Raw genomic sequence first — 17,462 nt, 5'->3', positions numbered from 1 at the left:
TCTTGCTCTCTCTCTTTTCCAAGTAGGGAACAGAGATTTGGAGGACTTTAGGCTAGAAAGGCTCAAGGAATAATCTCCAGGAAGATTTCTGGAGGTGTCAGGAAAAACCTCCTTGACCTAGCCTGACCATGTCAGTGGGAGAGAAAAGGGAGATGATAAAAATTCCTTGCAGCAAGTTTCAAGAGTCCTTTTCTTTGGCTGCTGAGTTCAGGAGAACGGGCAGAACTCTCAACTGAGGAGGCAGCAATGTGCCGGCTTAAAGAGCTTGAACAGGCTGTAAGGTGAAGTCTGTAAGGTACAGTCTGGGCCGAAGGAGGCCAAACTGAAGAGCACACGTGAAAGGGCCTTTTCGATTGTAGCTCCACACTGGTGGAACCAACTACCGGATGAAGTGTGGGCCCTGCGGAGTCTTGATCAATTCCGTAAGGCCTGCAAGACTACTCTTTTCCAAATGGCCTTCACTTAATGTAGATTTAGTCTTCTATATCCAGCCACCAAAAACCACTGAGGAGAATATCTAGAATACAGCACCACAAATGTCAATTTTAATTGTAATTTGATGCTTTTAATTATGATGGTTTTATTTATTGAATTGTGTATTGTATTGAAATGATGTTTTTATATTGTAAATTGTAATTTTACATATGTTGTGAGCCGCCCTGAGCCTGCTTCGGCGGGGAGGGGGGGATATAAATAAATATTATTATTATTATTATTATTATTATTATTATTATTATTATTATTATTATTATTATTATTATTATTATTATTATTATTATTATGTAGGAATCTGTAACTTCCTAAGCAAAAGGAGTCTGTCCTATATTTTAATCTTCTGACTGACCTGTAAAAAAACAAACACGCATAAAAACATATTCTGAGGTATAGTTATAACGCAAGGCCAAATTCCACAGTATGGGGTAGAAAATTCCCACAAAAACATTTGTGATGACAGAAATTATTATAGGGCATGTATACAGGAAGGGACAGAGGCATTGCGTTTTATCCATTTGTTTCGTATCCCTTGTTAAAAGTAGGCTCGTGAACATTTTCTTTTTAATAAATTCTTTGTAACTTTTGATGCTGGTAGTGGTTCTCTGTACCACATAGACCTCCACCATCTTTGACACACTATTTTAAACGGCGTGCTGGGAGGATGGCAGGCAGTTAGCAAGGGGCTGTTCCTCCAGGGGTGCACAAGACAGCAAAGGGTCCCCACGGTGACCAGGTGCTGGGCAGCGGGAAACAAAGAGGCCTGGCCTCCGAAGTTGGAAGGGAAGCTGGGAGTTCTGACCCTCCTAGCGGCAATGCCTTATAAAGTTAGGCGGTGGCAGGGTGGAATGGGGACTGCAGGCTGCAGCAGGCCCGTTCTGCCAAAAACACAATGGTTTCTGTCATCACAAATGTATCATGATGCAGTTTGTTTGACATGGATCAAAGATTGGATAATGCTGTTAGATAAAAAACCTTTATGGTTAGAAGCCCATGGGAATAAATTCGGCTGGCATGCGTACATGTACTATGGGAAGAACAAAATGGACGGTTTTTTCTCTCACCATTATATCAGAAATACTTTACTAAATACTTGGATAAAATATAAGAAATATGGGGAAGAGAGAAAACCGCTATGGATAGTGCCAGCAGAAGTAATAAAAATAACAGCTAAATCCGATGGAGAAAGAGAGATGTCATATAATCAACTGCTCAAGATGCAAGGAGATAAAATCAAATTAAAAACCTCAGAAGAGTTAAATAATAAGTACGATTGGTTTCAAATGCAACAAATCAAAAGTTTGATGGAAAATGATATAAAATTGAAGGGAATCAGAGAACAAACAGAACTGGAAAGGGTCCTGCTTGGAGATAATGAAAAATTGATATCAAAAGTATATAAATTATTATTGAAATGGTCAACAGAAGAAGTAGTAAAATCACAAATGGGCAAATGGGCAATCAATGTGAATAGAGAAATACAAATGATGCATGGGAGCACCTTTGGAAGAACTCAATGAACATATCAACCTGTCAGAGTATAAAAGAGAACTGTTTTAAGATGATGTATAGGTGGTATATGACTCCGAAAAAACTGGCTAAGATGAGCAAGAAAATGTCGGATAGATGTTGGAAATGTAAAAAACATGAAGGTTCTTTCTTCCATATGTGGTGGACTTGTGAAAAAGCGAAAGAGTACTGGAAGATGATACAACAAGAAATCTCCAAAATTTTGGGTTATGACTTCAAGAAAACTGCAGAGACATTCTTGCTTGGATTACAATTAGAAAAATTTCCAAAGGAAGACAGGACTTTAATTTGGTACTTGCTATCTGCTGCTAGGACATTGTATGCGCAGCTTTGGAAGCAAGAAAAAATACCTGAGAAATGGGACTGGACTATGAAAGTTTTATCGTGGAGTGAAATGGACAAACTAACTAGAACACTAAGAGACTATGATTTAGAAATATTCAAAAAAGAGTGGAGGAAATTTAAAGGATATATGGAGAAAGAGTGGAATGTAAAAAGACATTGGACTATCTTTTAGCATTAATGAGAAAAAAAAAGAAAATATAGATATTGAACTTTGATTAGTTAGTAGTACCTTTAGCATTGAACTTGAATTTATAACTTCGGGGAAGTCAACATTGGAGGGAGGGGGGACTGAAATGCCATATGGGTTAGTACTGAAATAATTAAGAAACAATTAAGTTTTGTAACCATATGCTATTAATAAATTGTTAAAACACAACAAATGTTTTTGTGGGAATTTTCTACCCCATACTGTGGAATTTGGCCTTGGGTTATAACTATACCCCAGAATATGATATATGCGTGTTTGTTTTTTTACAGGTCAGTCAGAAGATTAAGATAGTTGCCAGTATTAATACAGAGAACAACACAGGTCCTATTTCCATTACATTATGCTTTTTAGAAATGTTGCTTAGACTTAACAGGCTTTTTATTAGAACTAGGTTATAATTAAGATAAAGCTTGTTATTAGGCTGTTCTAATTTCACCTGACCATGCATTGTGGAGTTGAGCGTATCCCCCACGCGTTGTCATTCTTAGCACATTTCTGTTTTTCAAGTTCTGTAGCATGCAGTTTTTTGCGTGTCTCGTTTGCCATGACGTGGTCAGTATTTCCTTCCTGCTGCTTACAAGCCGGGGCTAGAGATAAGAGTGCACTTACACTGCATTTTATAAAACGCAGGGAAAATGCTGAAATATCGCCTAGTTAAGATTCTGCAGTGAGCTTTTCTGCATCTTCAGAAAGATTGCTTATCTGTAGTATGTGTTAGAAGGGTGGCAAATAGAGACATTTGTCAAACAGGCAAGACAGAAACTTTACAGTTTGTCTCTGTTAAGTAAGGGCATCAAGTGATACCGTTTGACATAGCCAATAACTTTACTTTGTCTCCTTTGGCGCTGGTTGGATTTTGAAGCTGCTTCTTGCTTGCTGGTTACTAAAATCCATGCTAGAGAGTTGGTAAGAATCATTTGTGACTGGCTGTTCTAAGTAATCCTTAAATAAATCAGCTCCTTAAATAAAGAGATGGCAAACTTTGTTACCCTTTATGTTGATTTTTATTTTCCATTTTTATGACTGCTACTGAATTATTTTGTTTTTATTTTTTCAGGGGTTTTAAGGTGAGAAGAATACCTGAGGAAGAAGTTGTACAGTTTCTATCATACATCAAGACCTAGGAGAAGCTAGCTGGTAGCATAAGGATTCTGGATTTGGGCATTTGACTGACTTCAAGGACTTTTGGCCCACACAGCCAATTCTTGGTGATCACCTCTGTGCCTTTACACCAAAGAAGCATCTTCTTCTCATGCAGAACTGAGACCTTGGAATGCTTTATTATGGCAGCAGCAGTACAGCAGAATGATCTGATGTTTGAATTTGCCAGTAATGTCATGGAGGATGAGCAGCAGGTAAGCAAAAGCAGAAGGGGCTCTGCCAGATTGCATCACTGGCTTATTCCGAAAACATTAACTTCAGGGTGGGGTTTTTGCATATGAAATTTTTTTTTTAAGTTTTACTAATCGGGGAAACCTGTACAAGAGTCTGAATTGCTTCCTGGTTGGCACGCATCTTTGTGAGCAATGCGGAATTCAGTTGAGTGGGGATCTTTAAGGAGTTCCATAATGCTTTCTCTTTTTCCAAGTTGTGGGAGTTCAGGGCACTTTTGATGTCACTTACGGAGGAGGGAACAGTGAACACTTACGCAATAATTGGGTTTGCTGATGAATGTTTGAGTTGGGCGGGTTTTTAAAGAATGCATGTAAATAAACAGGCAGTAACTGTTCCAAAGTGAAATCATTTCAGCGTTCCAGAATCCAGATTTGCACTTTGTACCTTACATGGTTCCTTTCTCACCTTTCTAGTGCATACACTCTGATAAAGCAAAATTAGTTTAACTTTCCAGCTCTGGATAGGTAGCTGTGATTCAAAGTGACTGAAGGATTGTGAGTGAAGGACCATCTTCTTCAGTCCCTGTATGCCAGCCGCAGTCATCACGCAGCCGTCTATTGGCTCTCCTACTACTTTGGCTTGCTCTGCTGGCTTCAACTAGAGAGAGCCTTTCCTTTTTCCATCATGACTCAGTGAAATGGGCTCTCTGAAGAGGTGAAGGGAGAGCTTGGAAATCTTCAGGGAGCGCTGCACGGCCTACGTTTTTGCCTGGACGTTTCAGGCACTTTGAATGGCAGGCATCTTTTAAGAGGGGGAGGGAATAATTTGGGATTGGCTACTTTATTTTTTTTAGCGGGGGATATTTTAACTGTTATTTTAAGCTGCCTTAAACCGCAAGAAAAAGCAGGATGTAAACGTTTTAATAGATAAAGGTGCATTCCAGAGGCGATTAGAGAGATGGGTTAAAGTTACCTTCCCATTAACTAAGCAGTTCTTCTGCCTTCAGCAGTGAAACTTTTCCAAAGCCTAGAGAGCAATTTCTTATTTTTCATGGTATTTCCACATAGTTACCACAAAGAGAGCAAGAATGTTCTGGCACTGATTTTAGGCCTTTCCAGCTTATCGGTTTATATTGCAACCTGTACTTAAGTGTTGCTTGCTTGCTTGTATGAAACGGAGGTGTTCTTTTCCAAGGAGATACCTTTGTTTTATAGGACATGCATTTGCCCAGCTTCAAACAGCAGTTGTGTTTCTATGAAAACAAGATTCTTTTTTTCTCTGTAACGGTTTGTGTTGCCGTTGAGAAGGTGGCTGGTTTTGGAAGCACCAGCTGTTGAATGGAGACCATGATATTGCTCATAGCTCCCCAGCCCCTCCCTCTCATGCACTGTTGTGACCCAGACTTCAGACGGCAAAGAAGAGAGGGGCAGGCAAGCTGAGACTGGCCAGTTCCAAGGCAACCACATAGAATCATAGAGTTGGAAGGGACCTCCAGGGTAATCTAGTCCGACTCCCTGTTACAATGCAGATAATTCTCGACTCCCCCCCCCCCCCAAGTTACCCCTGCTCCATGTCCATGGCCAAAAACCTCCAGAATTCCTGGCCAAACTGGTTTGGAGAAAATTGCCTCCTGACCCCAAAGTGGTGATCAGCATTTCTTTGGGAGCGTAAGAAGGAGCCATGAGAACTAGGCACTGATGCAACCTCTCCCGCTCTCCCTATCATGATCTGCCTAAGTTCAGAGAATCAACATTGCTGTCAGATGGCCATCCAGCCTCTGTTTAAAAACCTCCAAGGAAGGAGAGCCCACCACCTCCTGAAGAAGCTTGTTCCACTGAGGAACCCTCTAATTGCCAGGAAGTTCTTCCTAAAGTTTAGCCAAAAACTCTTCTGATTTAGTTTCAAACGGCTGGTTCTGGTCCTACCTTCTGGGGCCACAGAAAACAGCTCTGCACTATCCTCCACCCTTCAAGTTCTTGAAGATGGTGATCATAGCACTTCTCAGTCATCTCTTCTCCAGGCTAAACATGCCCAGCTCCTTCAACCTTTCCTCATAGGACTTGGTCTCCAGATCCCTCACCGTCTTCGCTGCCCTCTTCTGGATACCTTCCAGCTTGTCTATATCCTTTTTAAATTGTGGTGCCCAAAAACTGAACACAATACTCTAGGTGAGGTCTAACCAGAGCAGAGTAAAGCAATGCCATATCTTCACCTGATCTGAACACTATAGTTCTGTTCATATGGCCCAAAATTGCATTTGTCTTTTTAGCTACTGCTTCACGCTGCTGACTCATGTTCAGTATGTGGTCCACTAAGATCTCTAGATCCTTTTCACACACACTACTGCTGAGACAAGCCTCCCCCATCCTGTATTTATGTGTTGGATTTTTCCTACCGAAATGCAGAACTTTACATTTATCCCTTTTAAAATTCATTTTATTTGTTTTAGCCCAGTTTTCCAGCCTGTCAAAATCATCCTGTATCCCAGCTCCGTCTTCTGCTGCATTTGCTCCCGCGGACAAGCCCTTTGTAATTTTATTGGGGTTTTAAATCGTTGCTGACTTTATGGGAAATGTAGGCTGAAATGCAGCCAGTTTGGTGTAGTGGTTAAGTGTGTGGACTCTTATCTGGGAGAACCGGGTTTGATTCCCCACTCCTCCACTTGCACCTGCTGGAATGGCCTTGGGTGAGCCGTAGCGCTCTCATCTGGGAGAACCGGGTTTGATTCCCCACTCCTCCACTTGCACTTGCTAGCATGGCCTTGGGTCAGCCGTAGCTCTGGCAGAGCTTGTCCTTGAAAGGGCAGCTGCTGTGAGAGCCCTCTCAGCCAGATCCAGAGAAGGTGCAGTTTCTTTTGAAGGATGTTACTCCTGACATAACCGTGAATACTGCCTTATTCCTGTACTGGGCCAAAAAGACTCGTCAAGACAAGGAACAGTCGTGTTGTTTCATTTAACTGTGATCTTATGTATTTGTGCTCTAATCCTGAGGTTCAGTATTTTAACCTATTCTCTGTTTCTCAACCCATTGTTCTCCTTAACCTGTTTTTATATGCCATTAAAGGTTGATTGATTGATTGATTGATTGATTGAATGGCCTTGGGTTAGCCATAGCCCTGGCAGAGGTTGTCCTTGAAAGGGCAGCTGCTGTGAGAGCTCTCTTAGCCCCACCCACCTCACAGGGTGTCTGTTGTGGGGGAGGAAGGGAAAGGAGATTGTGAGCCGCTCTGAGTCTCTGTCCTTGAAAGGGCAGCTGCTGTGAGAGCCCTCTCCAGCCCCACCCACCTCACAGGGTGTCTGTTGTGGGGGAGGAAGGGAAAGGAGATTGTGAGCCGCTCTGAGTCTCTGTCCTTGAAAGGGCAGCTGCTGTGAGAGCCCTCTCCAGCCCCACCCACCTCACAGGGTGTCTGTTGTGGGGGAGGAAGGGAAAGGAGATTGTGAGCCGCTCTGAGACTCTGTCCTTGAAAGGGCAGCTGCTGTGAGACCCCTCTCATCCCCACCCACCTCACAGGGTGTTTGTTGTGGGGGAGGAAGGTAAAGGAGATTGTGAGCCGATCTGAGACTATTTGGAGTGGAGGGCGGGATAGAAATCCAATGTCTTCATCTACCTCACAGGGTGTCTGTTGTGGAAGAGGAAGGGAAAGGAGATTGTGAGCTGCTCTGAGACTCTTTGGAGTGGAGGGCGGGATATAAATCCAATATCTTCATCTACCTCACAGGGTGTCTGTTGTGGGGGAGGAAGGGAAAGGAGATTGTGAGCCGCTCTGAGACTCTTCGGAGTGGAGAGCGGGATATAAATCCAATATCATCTTCTTCCTGAGCATCGGAAATGAGCCCTCAGCCATAACTCTTCATGCTGTAGCTGGCCCGGCTGCTTCTGTGAACTTCAGGGGTTGTTTGCGTCCACTTCCACATACAGTCTCTGCTCAGAGGCTAAACCTCTCTTCTTGCATGCAGTGGGGTGCTTGCTTTCTCTGTCACTTGAGGGGTTTTTTTTTGTAAAGGATAGGACAAATTTGAGTGCAGTGGTACCTTTAAGACCAACAAAGTTTAATTCTAGGTATGAGCTTATACCCAGAATTAAACTTTGTTGGTTTTAAAGGTGCCAGCAGACTCGAACTTTGTTCTGCTGCTTCGCCCTGACACAGCTACCCACCTGAATCTATCTTTAAAAAGATAGGTCAGTGCAGAGTAAACCGAAAGCGTTTTCCACATCCTGTTTTGTGTTAGCTAAACCAAAGTCACAACCATGATTCCTTCAGGAAGTGAGAAGGGTGCCATCTGATAAAAAAAAATACCCAATCACATTCTTGCTCTTCTTCCAGCCTATTTATTATTATTATTATTATTATTATTATTATTATTATTATTATTATTATTATTATTATTATTAATTTTATTTATATCCTGCCCTCCCCGCCTAGGCAGGCTCAGGGCGGCTAACAACATTCAGTAAAACATGGTATAAATACAGTAGTTAAATTACATTAAATACATTAAACATATAAACATATTAAAATTATAAAACAGCATAAAAATTTTTAACTATCCAGCATCTATACTCTGTAATATATCTATTCTATATTTTAATAGCAGCAGAGGTGTTCCGGGCGCTGTTACATATTTAAATAGTGGCAAGAGTCCTTAAAGAATCACTTTATTGGGTCCTCTGTGCAGTCATCCTCTATGAGCATTCTAAAAAAGCCTGCCTAAAGAGGATGGTCTTGCAGACCCTGCGGAACTGGTCTAAGCTCCGCAGGGCCCGCACCTCCTCCGGGAGTTGATTCCACAGGCTGGGGGCTGCCACAGAGAAAGCTCGTGCCCGTGTGGTCTGTAATTTTGCCTCCCTTGGCCCAGGGACGGTCAGCGTGCTCTTCCCTGCTGACCTCAGTGCTCTTTGGGGCTCGTATGGGGAGAGACAGTCCTTCAGGTATTTATTTTTAAAAGAAAGGAGATGGTGGGAAGGAAAGCGAACATTTTGGTCATCTTCTCTCCCTTTGCACCTTTCTGCACGTGTCTTGCAATATGAGGCTGATTATATTTTGTAACAATGACTGAGAGATACACACAAAGTGCTCTCAACACTTGAAGTTATAGATATGCAAAGGGATGTTCTTAGAAGTGTGGCAGCTGGTTGTTGTGACATTTGCTTCTTCTGGGGTTTTAAAGTAATGTTTCCTAACAGTCACTCATTCTGCCTTAAGGACATATGCTTAATTTCAGTATCAGGGACTTAGAGATGATAAACCTAACATTGCACAGAAAATGTCCTCTCTGTTAATACCACCAATCTCTCTGTAAGATCCAAGTTGTTTAAATGCATGTGAACTTATGGTTCTGCAACCATCCCTTGGTCTTTTTTTTAGCACCCAGCATGTTTGCCAAGGTCTGAGTAGTAGAGGGAGAATCTCCCTCTAATGATGCTAAGGCCACCCCTTTTGCCCCTGATCAACTCTGCTGAGACCCAAAAGATTAATGGAGAGGACAAGGCCATCTCAAGGCCTTGGGATAGACTGAGGGAGGTTGTTCCTCTGTGAAGATTGATGCAGCATCCTTCCTTGGGTCTTCTAAGCGCAGCAACCTGGGGGTTGAGCACAGGCTAGCATGCAGGAAAGGCTCACAAAGGGCCCGCTATAACTCCTAGCTGGTCCTTTTGGCTTGGTGCCTTAATCAAATAATAGATCCTCCCTCTGAATCAGTTGGGAAGGTCCCCTTTTTCTTACCAAGGGGTTAGACAAAGGGTTCAGTTGCTTGTACCCACAAAGGAACGTTTATTTGCCTTTAAGGTTAACTAGGACAGGAAATGTCCTGTTCTTACACTCTCAGATGCCTACAGAGAGCTGCCTTGGTAAATCCACTCCAGGTTATCCAGTCCTAACCTGGAGCCTAAACGTCCAATGAAGGTGCTAACCTAGGGCCTTCTCTTCATGAAGGCATTCCTCATCTGAGCTTTGGGCTGTTTTGTGATGATAAGGTACCTTTTTATGCTCCACAATCATAGAGTAATGCTGAGGACTGACTCTGGGTTCTCCTATCCAGGAAGTTTTCCTTGGAACTAAGAGTATCTACGTCCACTCTGAGTAGGTGGTTAGAGGGTACATCAACAGGACCTTCAAAACTGGAGTCTTCACGGGGCATTTGGGGCATTCCTGAACAGGGGTAGCGGTTTCAGCAAACTGTAGGTCCTTTCTTTCTTTGGAGGTAGATGCAGGCTGCTACCTGAAGGTCTGTGCAAGCAGTTTTTTCTCCAGGTTCTGCAGAATACCTTGGGTAGTTGAGTTCTTCCTGCCCCGGGGCCCGCTGCTTTTGTATGTCCCAGAAGTGAAGACTGTCCCACCCCTAGGACCACTGGAAAATGGAAGATTTGTTTCACTTACTGTGAATCCACCTTTCTCAGTGGTCCAGGGTGGGACAGTCCGTATGAGAATCGATCTCCACATAGGGAATAATGAAGTGCTCAACAGACGTTTCCCTCCCCCCCCCCCCCGTGCCTCCCTCGTTTCTGGTGACTCTGAAGCGAGGGATTGGCCAGCTTCTCCAAAGTAACATAGACACCCCATCCCAAGAGGAAGCCTTTCAATTGGAGTTTGAAGCCTCCGGAGGGGGAAAGTCACATGGTGGCTTTGGGAGCGGGGCTTCCCCCCGCCGGCCAGCTGACTGGGGGCGGGAAGGAGCTTGGGAAAGTGGAAGAACCCCCGCTGGGACCTGGGGATTGGCAAGCCTCTCCTGGTCCCTTAAAAGGCATCAGCATTTTGGAGCATATATATATCTGGGGGTGGGGTGGGTGGATGGGCGCACCTTTCCCACAAGGAAGGACCTGTCAGTTTGGGTCCCTTTTCACCTCCGTAGACTTGAGGGTGACTGGGCCATTTCCACTAACAATTTTATTTCTGTTCTGGAATTGGGGAAGTTTCTCCCTTTGTGGTTGATATTAGTTAATTAGGCAGGTTTGTATTTTTCAGCCTAAGGAATAGAGTTGCCAGCTCAGAGTAGGAAAATACATGGAGATTTTGATGGGTGGAGCCTGGAGAGGACAGAGTTTGGAAAGGGGGGTATAATGCCATAGACTCCACCCTCGCTATGGCACAGCAGGGTATAATGCCATAGACTCCACCCTCGCTAGCAGCAGCTGCCTCTAGGGGAACTGATCTCTGCAGTCCCCACTTGGTAGCTGGCAACCTTACTAACAAACCACCTTTTGTTGGTAGTAGAGTCTGAAAGAAATAGGATTTGCCTCAGAAGAGCAAAGAGAGAGCAGGTTGCAGCTTGTAAGGGGAGGAGGCACACGGCGCCCTAGACAAAGCCCTGATACCCTCCCCTGCAGTGCCTGCCTCACTGCCTGCCCCCTTCTGCCCCACCATGGGCCACGGGCAAAACTGGAAGAGGGCAGTGAGGGTGCCCAGCTGGCACCCGGCCTCTGCAGTGCTCTCTGAGTGCTACAGAGAGAATGTTTGTGACGCCAGCAAACTGGCATGTGCACGGCCTCTCTGTGGCACTCAAAGAGCAACGCAGAGGCCAGGGGCCCTCCTCCCCATCCTCCTCCTTCTGGAGGGGTGCGGGCAGTGGCACAGGCACCACAGAGGAGGGTGGTACAGGCATTGCCTATGGTGCTGGGAGTGGGGAGGGCCCAATTCAGTGTGCGATTGCAATAAAAAAGGCCAACGCCATGCGGGAATCATTAGGAAGGGAATTGAAAACAAATCAGCCAGTATCATAATGCTCCTGTATAGATCGATGGTGCGGTCTCATTTGGAATACTGTGTGCAATTCTGGTCACCACACCTCAAAAAGGATATTATAGCATTGGAAAAAGTCCAGAAAAGGGCAACTAGAATGATTAAAGGGTTGGAACACTTTCCCTATGAAGAAAGGTTAAAATGCTTGGGGCTCTTCAGCTTGCGGAAACGTCGACTGCGGGGTGACATGACAGAGGTTTACAAGATTATGCATGGGATGGAGAAAGTAGAGAAAGAAGTCCTTTTCTCCCTTTCTCACAATACAAGAACTCATGGGCATTCGATGAAATTGCTGAGCAGTCGGGTTAAAACGGATAAAAGGAAGTACTTCTTCACCCAAAGGGTGATTAACATGTGGAATTCACTGCAAGAGGGGGTTAGATAAAAATATGGAGGGGGTTAGATAAAAATATGGAGCAGAGGTCCATCAGTGGCTATTAGCCACAGTGTGTATATGTGTGTGTGTGTGTGTGTGTGTGTATATAAATTTTTGGCCACTGTGTGACATAGAGTGTTGGACTGGATGGGCCATTGGCCTGATTCAACATGGCTTCTCTTATGTTCTTACGTAATTCGGCATCCCCCAGTCTGGTGCCCTAGGTAAATTCCTAATTTGCCTAGTGGCAGGGCTGCCAATGGGAGGAGGGGAAAGAAGGGTGCATGCAAGCCCCAGACTTATCCCAGGTGCACTTATGCAGCCCTAAGCCATGCTCATATGTCAGGAACAAGGTAAAGATGCTTAACTGCTTGCATATCCATCCCTTCTCCTCTGCCAGAGTACATTTAGACCAAAGACAAAAATCTTCAAATGGCTCTATGTAGTTGTAATATCCAAACCCCAGACCTGTAATTGGAATTAATTTGTATGAGCCAAACAGTTAACTCTACTTGTGATGTCTGAATTGTGCCAAAATATTATTTTTAGCTTTTATTTACAAAATCTGTATATCCTGCCTTTCTGCCTTTACAAGGGCCACCAAGGCAGCTAAACACTTTAAAACATACGTGATAAAATCACATTTTAAAACCATTAAAATCAACCCTCCTCCCCCCAAAAAACCCCCTTCATATGTCATCAAAACAATTTTTAAAACAGAGTTAAAAATACATACAAAACATAGAAACGTCGGTTAGGATGGAGGGTTACTGCAGAAATGCTAAGTGAAACAGAAATGTGTTCATCTGCTGGGAGAGGATGGACAAATCTCCCTGGGGAGAAGGTTGTTCCACAGCATTGGTGCCATGACTGAGAAGGCCGTCTCCTAGACCGCCACCTGCCTGTCGTGATTAAAGCCAGCAATTTTTCCTTCAAAAATTATGTGGAGAAACAGCTAAAAATATGTTGGAAGTGATCAGACATACATAAAAAGTTCCACATAGAATAGTACAGTTTAATATTAAATTATGAAGTGATGAGGTAAATGTGAGGTGATTTTCCTACTATGAAGGGAAATAACCTTCCAAGTATGAAAATTGCTGGGTATCCTGTTGAACAGTGGAACTGATGTCTAGTTACTGTTGTCAAGGAGAGTGAGTGGTTTTCTCTTTTGAGGTTTTCACTGAGGCAATTTCATATTTATATGGGACAGTTAGTGGATGATTTGACCATTTTAGCTTAGAACAGATGCAACAAGGGCCTCCAATATATTAAACTTCAATTGGTTTAAAAAATGATGTATAAAAAACTTTAAAGTCAGTCTTAGTCTGTCTTAAGTAGGATCAGTTACATACATCAGGATATGTAAAAGTGGAGATTCAGCAGCTGCTGGTGGAGACATCGGAAGGAGCTGAAAAAAAAAGGGCAGCAAGAGGAAGAAGCCGGTGTTTTGTGGGTGGGATTCAGAAGAAAAGGAAGCATTTTCCCAGGTACAAAACAGTGTTCTTCAGTGAACATTTCTGGCCTGGCTTCATTCATGTAATGGTGATCTTTAAGACACCAAAGAAGCTAAGGCAGAGGTTGACCAAAAGGAAGACTTCAGGGCCACGCAAGCAGTGCTCTGTGAAGGCTGGCTTGGGGTGGAGGAAGAGGAAGGGGAACAGGCTGTTTGCATTCTATTAATTGGGGAAACTCACACAGGGTTTGACACCACTTTTGGTTACAGAACACTAAAGAAAAGAAAATCTGAAGGTGTACCTTCAGAGGAGATTCTCACCTAACTGTATCATCCTTTTAAAACGTGTAATTCTTCAATAAACACTTTATGTTTAGCTATTTTCTTGTGGTCTGTCTCCTTTGGGCATAATATAAAACAGATTTTTTTTTTTAAAAAAAAGTGTGCTTGAAGGATACATGGCAGTAGAGGAGAACAAGATAATAATTTGGAAGACCCCTTTCTCTGCAGACCAGTGGTATGGTAAAGGGATGGTTCAAGAAAAACTGCAAGTTATTGAAATGAATTCCACTCCCACCGCACCAATTGTCACAGTTCTCTTCCACATTTTAGTGGAATGCTTGGGATTATTTCTTTACACCATTATTGCAGCATTGGGTTCGCTTAGCAAGGTTAACTCAAAAGTCAGTTTCTCATAAAGAGCAGCAGATGAATCTTAGCTGTATTGGTCTTGTAAAGTCCTCTGGAACTGTTATTTTCATCTTGCACAGCTTCAAGCACTGAGAAGTGTATTCGTCTTTCTAGCCATTTGACTCAAGCTTACCTTGACTTCCTTCCAAGGAACTCAGTGTGGTGTACATGGTACTTCCCTTTTGCATTTTATCCTCACAAAAAGTTGTTTAGCCTTTCCTGAAAGCAGCTAGTTCCCTACCTCTCTTCCCGTGACTTGGCTACAGTGATCCATGTGATCTAATCTGGTCACTTCCAGATTAACATTTGGTTCTGGTCCTACCTTCTGGGGCCACAAAAAACAGCTCTGCATCATCCTCCACCCTTCAAGTCCTTGAAGATGGTGATCCTATCACCTCTCAGCCGCCCCCTCTCCAGGCTAAACATCCCCAGCTCCTTCAGCCTTTCCTCATAGGACTTGGTCTCCAGACCCCTCACCATCTTTGTCGCCCTCCTCTGGACCCGTTCCAGCTTGTCTATATCCTTCTTAAAATGTGGTGCCCAAAACTGAACACAGTACTCCAGTTGAGATCTTACCAGAGCAGAGTAAAGCAATACCATCACATCATGTGATGGACATTATACTTCTGTTGATACAGCCCAAAATTGCATTTGCCTTTTTAGCCACCTCATCACACTGTTGACTCATGTTCAGCGTATGATCCACTAAGTCCCCTAGATCCTTTTCGCACATACTACCGCTAAGACAAGTCTCCCCCATTCTATAACCATGCATTGGATTTTTCCGACCGAAATGCAGAACTTTACATTTATCCCCGTTAAAATTCATTTTATTGGTTTTAGCCCAGTTTTCCAGCCTGTCAAGGTCATCCTGTATCCTGTTTCTGTCTTCTTCTGTGTTTGCAACCCCTCCCAATTTCATATCATCTGCAAATTTAATAAGCATTCCCTCTATTCCTTCTTCTAAATCATTGATAAAGATGTTGAACAAAACAGGTCCCAGGACAGATCCTTGAGGCACTCCACTTGTCACTCCTCTGACTCTGGCGGGATTAACTTGGTTTTTGGCCGTCTGTCCTTCAATGGAGTCATGCTGCAGCTGTAGCAGGATCTCTCCGTTGTCCCCTACGGCCCCAATGAAAAGACAGCCCCCTTCTCTCTTCCTTTCCCCAGCCTTCTGGCCCTGAAGATCAGGGAGAGGTCTCCCGGTGAGCTCAGCTGGGGCTCAGAGGGAAGGCAGCTTTGGGGAGGGACAGTGGCTCAGTGGTAGAGCATCTGCTTGGGAAGCAGAAGGTCCCAGGTTCAATCCCTGGCATCTCCAAAAAAGGGTCCAGGCAAATAGGTGTGAAAAACCTCCGCTTGAGACCCTGGAAAGCCATGAATGGGGCTGTGGCTCAGTGGCAGAGCATCTGCTTGGTAAGCAGAAGGTCCCAGGTTCAATCCCCGGCATCTCCAAAAAAGGGTCCAGGCAAAAAGGTGTGGAAAAACATCTGCTTGAGACCCTGGAGAGCCGCTGCCAGTCTGAGAAGACAATACTGACTTTGATGGACCAAAGGTCTGATTCAGTATAAGGCAGCTTCATATGTTCAATTGCCTTCCCTCCTGGGATCATTCAAGCTGCCTTCCCTTACCTTCCCAAGGCAGCCACAGGATGCCTGGGAAAGCCAATCCCATAAGGGAGGGCAATTTAAACTGTCTTCCCCAGGCGCCCCACAGTCTGGGGAGGGTTTGTGGGAGGCACATTCTCCCAAACCCCTGGTTCAGGGGTCATGAACTGGCACAGTTTGTGCACAAACTGCAGTTCGTGGATCGGTTTGTTCCCATCCCTAATTCCAGTCCCAGAGCTCAGCTGCATTTGATGAAGGCTGCACTTTGAATGGTATCAAACAAGAGCCTAATTTTTGACAGCCTTTTCTATCCCTTGTGAGTGTTAGAAGTTTTTCTTCTCAGGAGTGAGATAGCGTGACATATATTCAAAGGGTATTTTCAGCTTAAGTTCTGTAATTCGATGTACATATTATAGGTTTATGAAGATTCTTTGGTTGCAATAGATCTCTTTATTGTGTATGTCCAGTCTTGTTTGTTAATAGCTCCGCAAATAAGGCACTTGCATATGTATTCCCTGACAAAGAGCTGAGATGAGAAGAACTTATCTGGGAATCTAGTTAGATACATAACTATATTGCATGCCCTTAACAAGTCAGGTTTTTTATTCATATGACTATGTGCTTTGATACAAATTTTGGTTCTGAAAATTTATATGGACTTTCTGCATATGAACTCTGTCAGTGGTATCATTGCCGTTTACAAGAAAATAGTTACTGAGAAGTCTTGTTGTTGAGCCAAGCGGGAGTAACTCCGCAGGGCCTTTAACGGGCAGCACAGGTACAGAGCACTAGACATGCAGCTCTGTCTAGCAGGAGACAGGCTTTCAGATTTGTTGGTACCCAAAGAGAGAAGAGTGATACTTTGAGAGTTGGGGTAGGAGTGGCATCACTGGGCTGCTGCATATGGCTTCTCTGAGTTCCTAGAACTAGAGGGAACATCTGGCCCTGGGATGTTTATACTAGAGGCTTGCCCCTGGTACCTCAAAGCCGCCTCCCCCCCCCCCCCAGTTTCACAAAGACAACCCTTATCTCCTCACAGATAAGGGTTGTTTTCAATATTGATGTTTTCAATAGCCTAAGATTCCTTAGTAGTAAAATAGATAGTTGCTTAGTAACCTTTGAACCCGTGACTCAAGTATGCATCTGTAATGTAACCTTTGATGACATCCTATATAGCAGCTGTGTAACTGTTGGGACTCCATTACTCCCAAGGCTTATGTCCTTGGAAAAGCTCCTGAGTTTCTTACAATAAACCTGTCTTTTGATTCAAAAATAAAGGACTGTTATTGGGGAAATATCGGCGCTTGACATTTTGGGAGTAATCCCACCTGGAGACTTAACCGAAGTGGAAACTTTCTACCGTGATGGCGGAAAGAGCTCCAGATAACGGAGAGGCCCCCGACAACCCAGAACTGCCGGTTGGCGAGGATCAAGGACCCGATACAGTCCCAAGGCAGCTTCCATGGCATATACTCGACGCCAGGAGGCTGGCTGGGAGAGGGTCCCCGCTGCACATATAGCGACTATTCATAACCTCAAAGGATTGGGGCCCCAGAAGGTCTACTAGCCTGATGGATGAAGCACCCGCACGGAGGGAAGCGATCTTATGCACACGGATGGGGGATGATAGCGATAAAGCCACATCCGAGGCAAGTGGGGGTGACGGTTGAGAAGATCGGGGTACGGAT

At 44.0% G+C, this 17,462-nt stretch overlaps 1 protein-coding gene across 3 annotated transcripts in view; it reads left to right on the top strand.

Moving 5' to 3' along the window:
* ELF1 (E74 like ETS transcription factor 1) overlaps positions 1 to 17,462 on the top strand; it is a 135,115-nt gene that overhangs the window by 67,565 nt on the left and 50,088 nt on the right. For all 3 annotated transcript variants that reach the window (XM_060233555.1, XM_060233556.1, XM_060233554.1), the window contains one exon: positions 3,633 to 3,930. In XM_060233555.1, the coding sequence (XP_060089538.1) occupies positions 3,859 to 3,930 (72 nt within the window). In that variant the 5' untranslated portion in view covers positions 3,633 to 3,858. The remainder of the gene's footprint in view (positions 1 to 3,632; positions 3,931 to 17,462) is intronic.

The sequence above is a fragment of the Heteronotia binoei genome, chromosome 3 (assembly GCF_032191835.1).
Source record: "Heteronotia binoei isolate CCM8104 ecotype False Entrance Well chromosome 3, APGP_CSIRO_Hbin_v1, whole genome shotgun sequence".
NCBI classification, from domain to species: domain Eukaryota; kingdom Metazoa; phylum Chordata; class Lepidosauria; order Squamata; family Gekkonidae; genus Heteronotia; species Heteronotia binoei.
The sequence above is the reverse complement of the archived record's forward strand: the minus strand, read 5'-3'. Positions and strand labels throughout refer to the sequence as shown.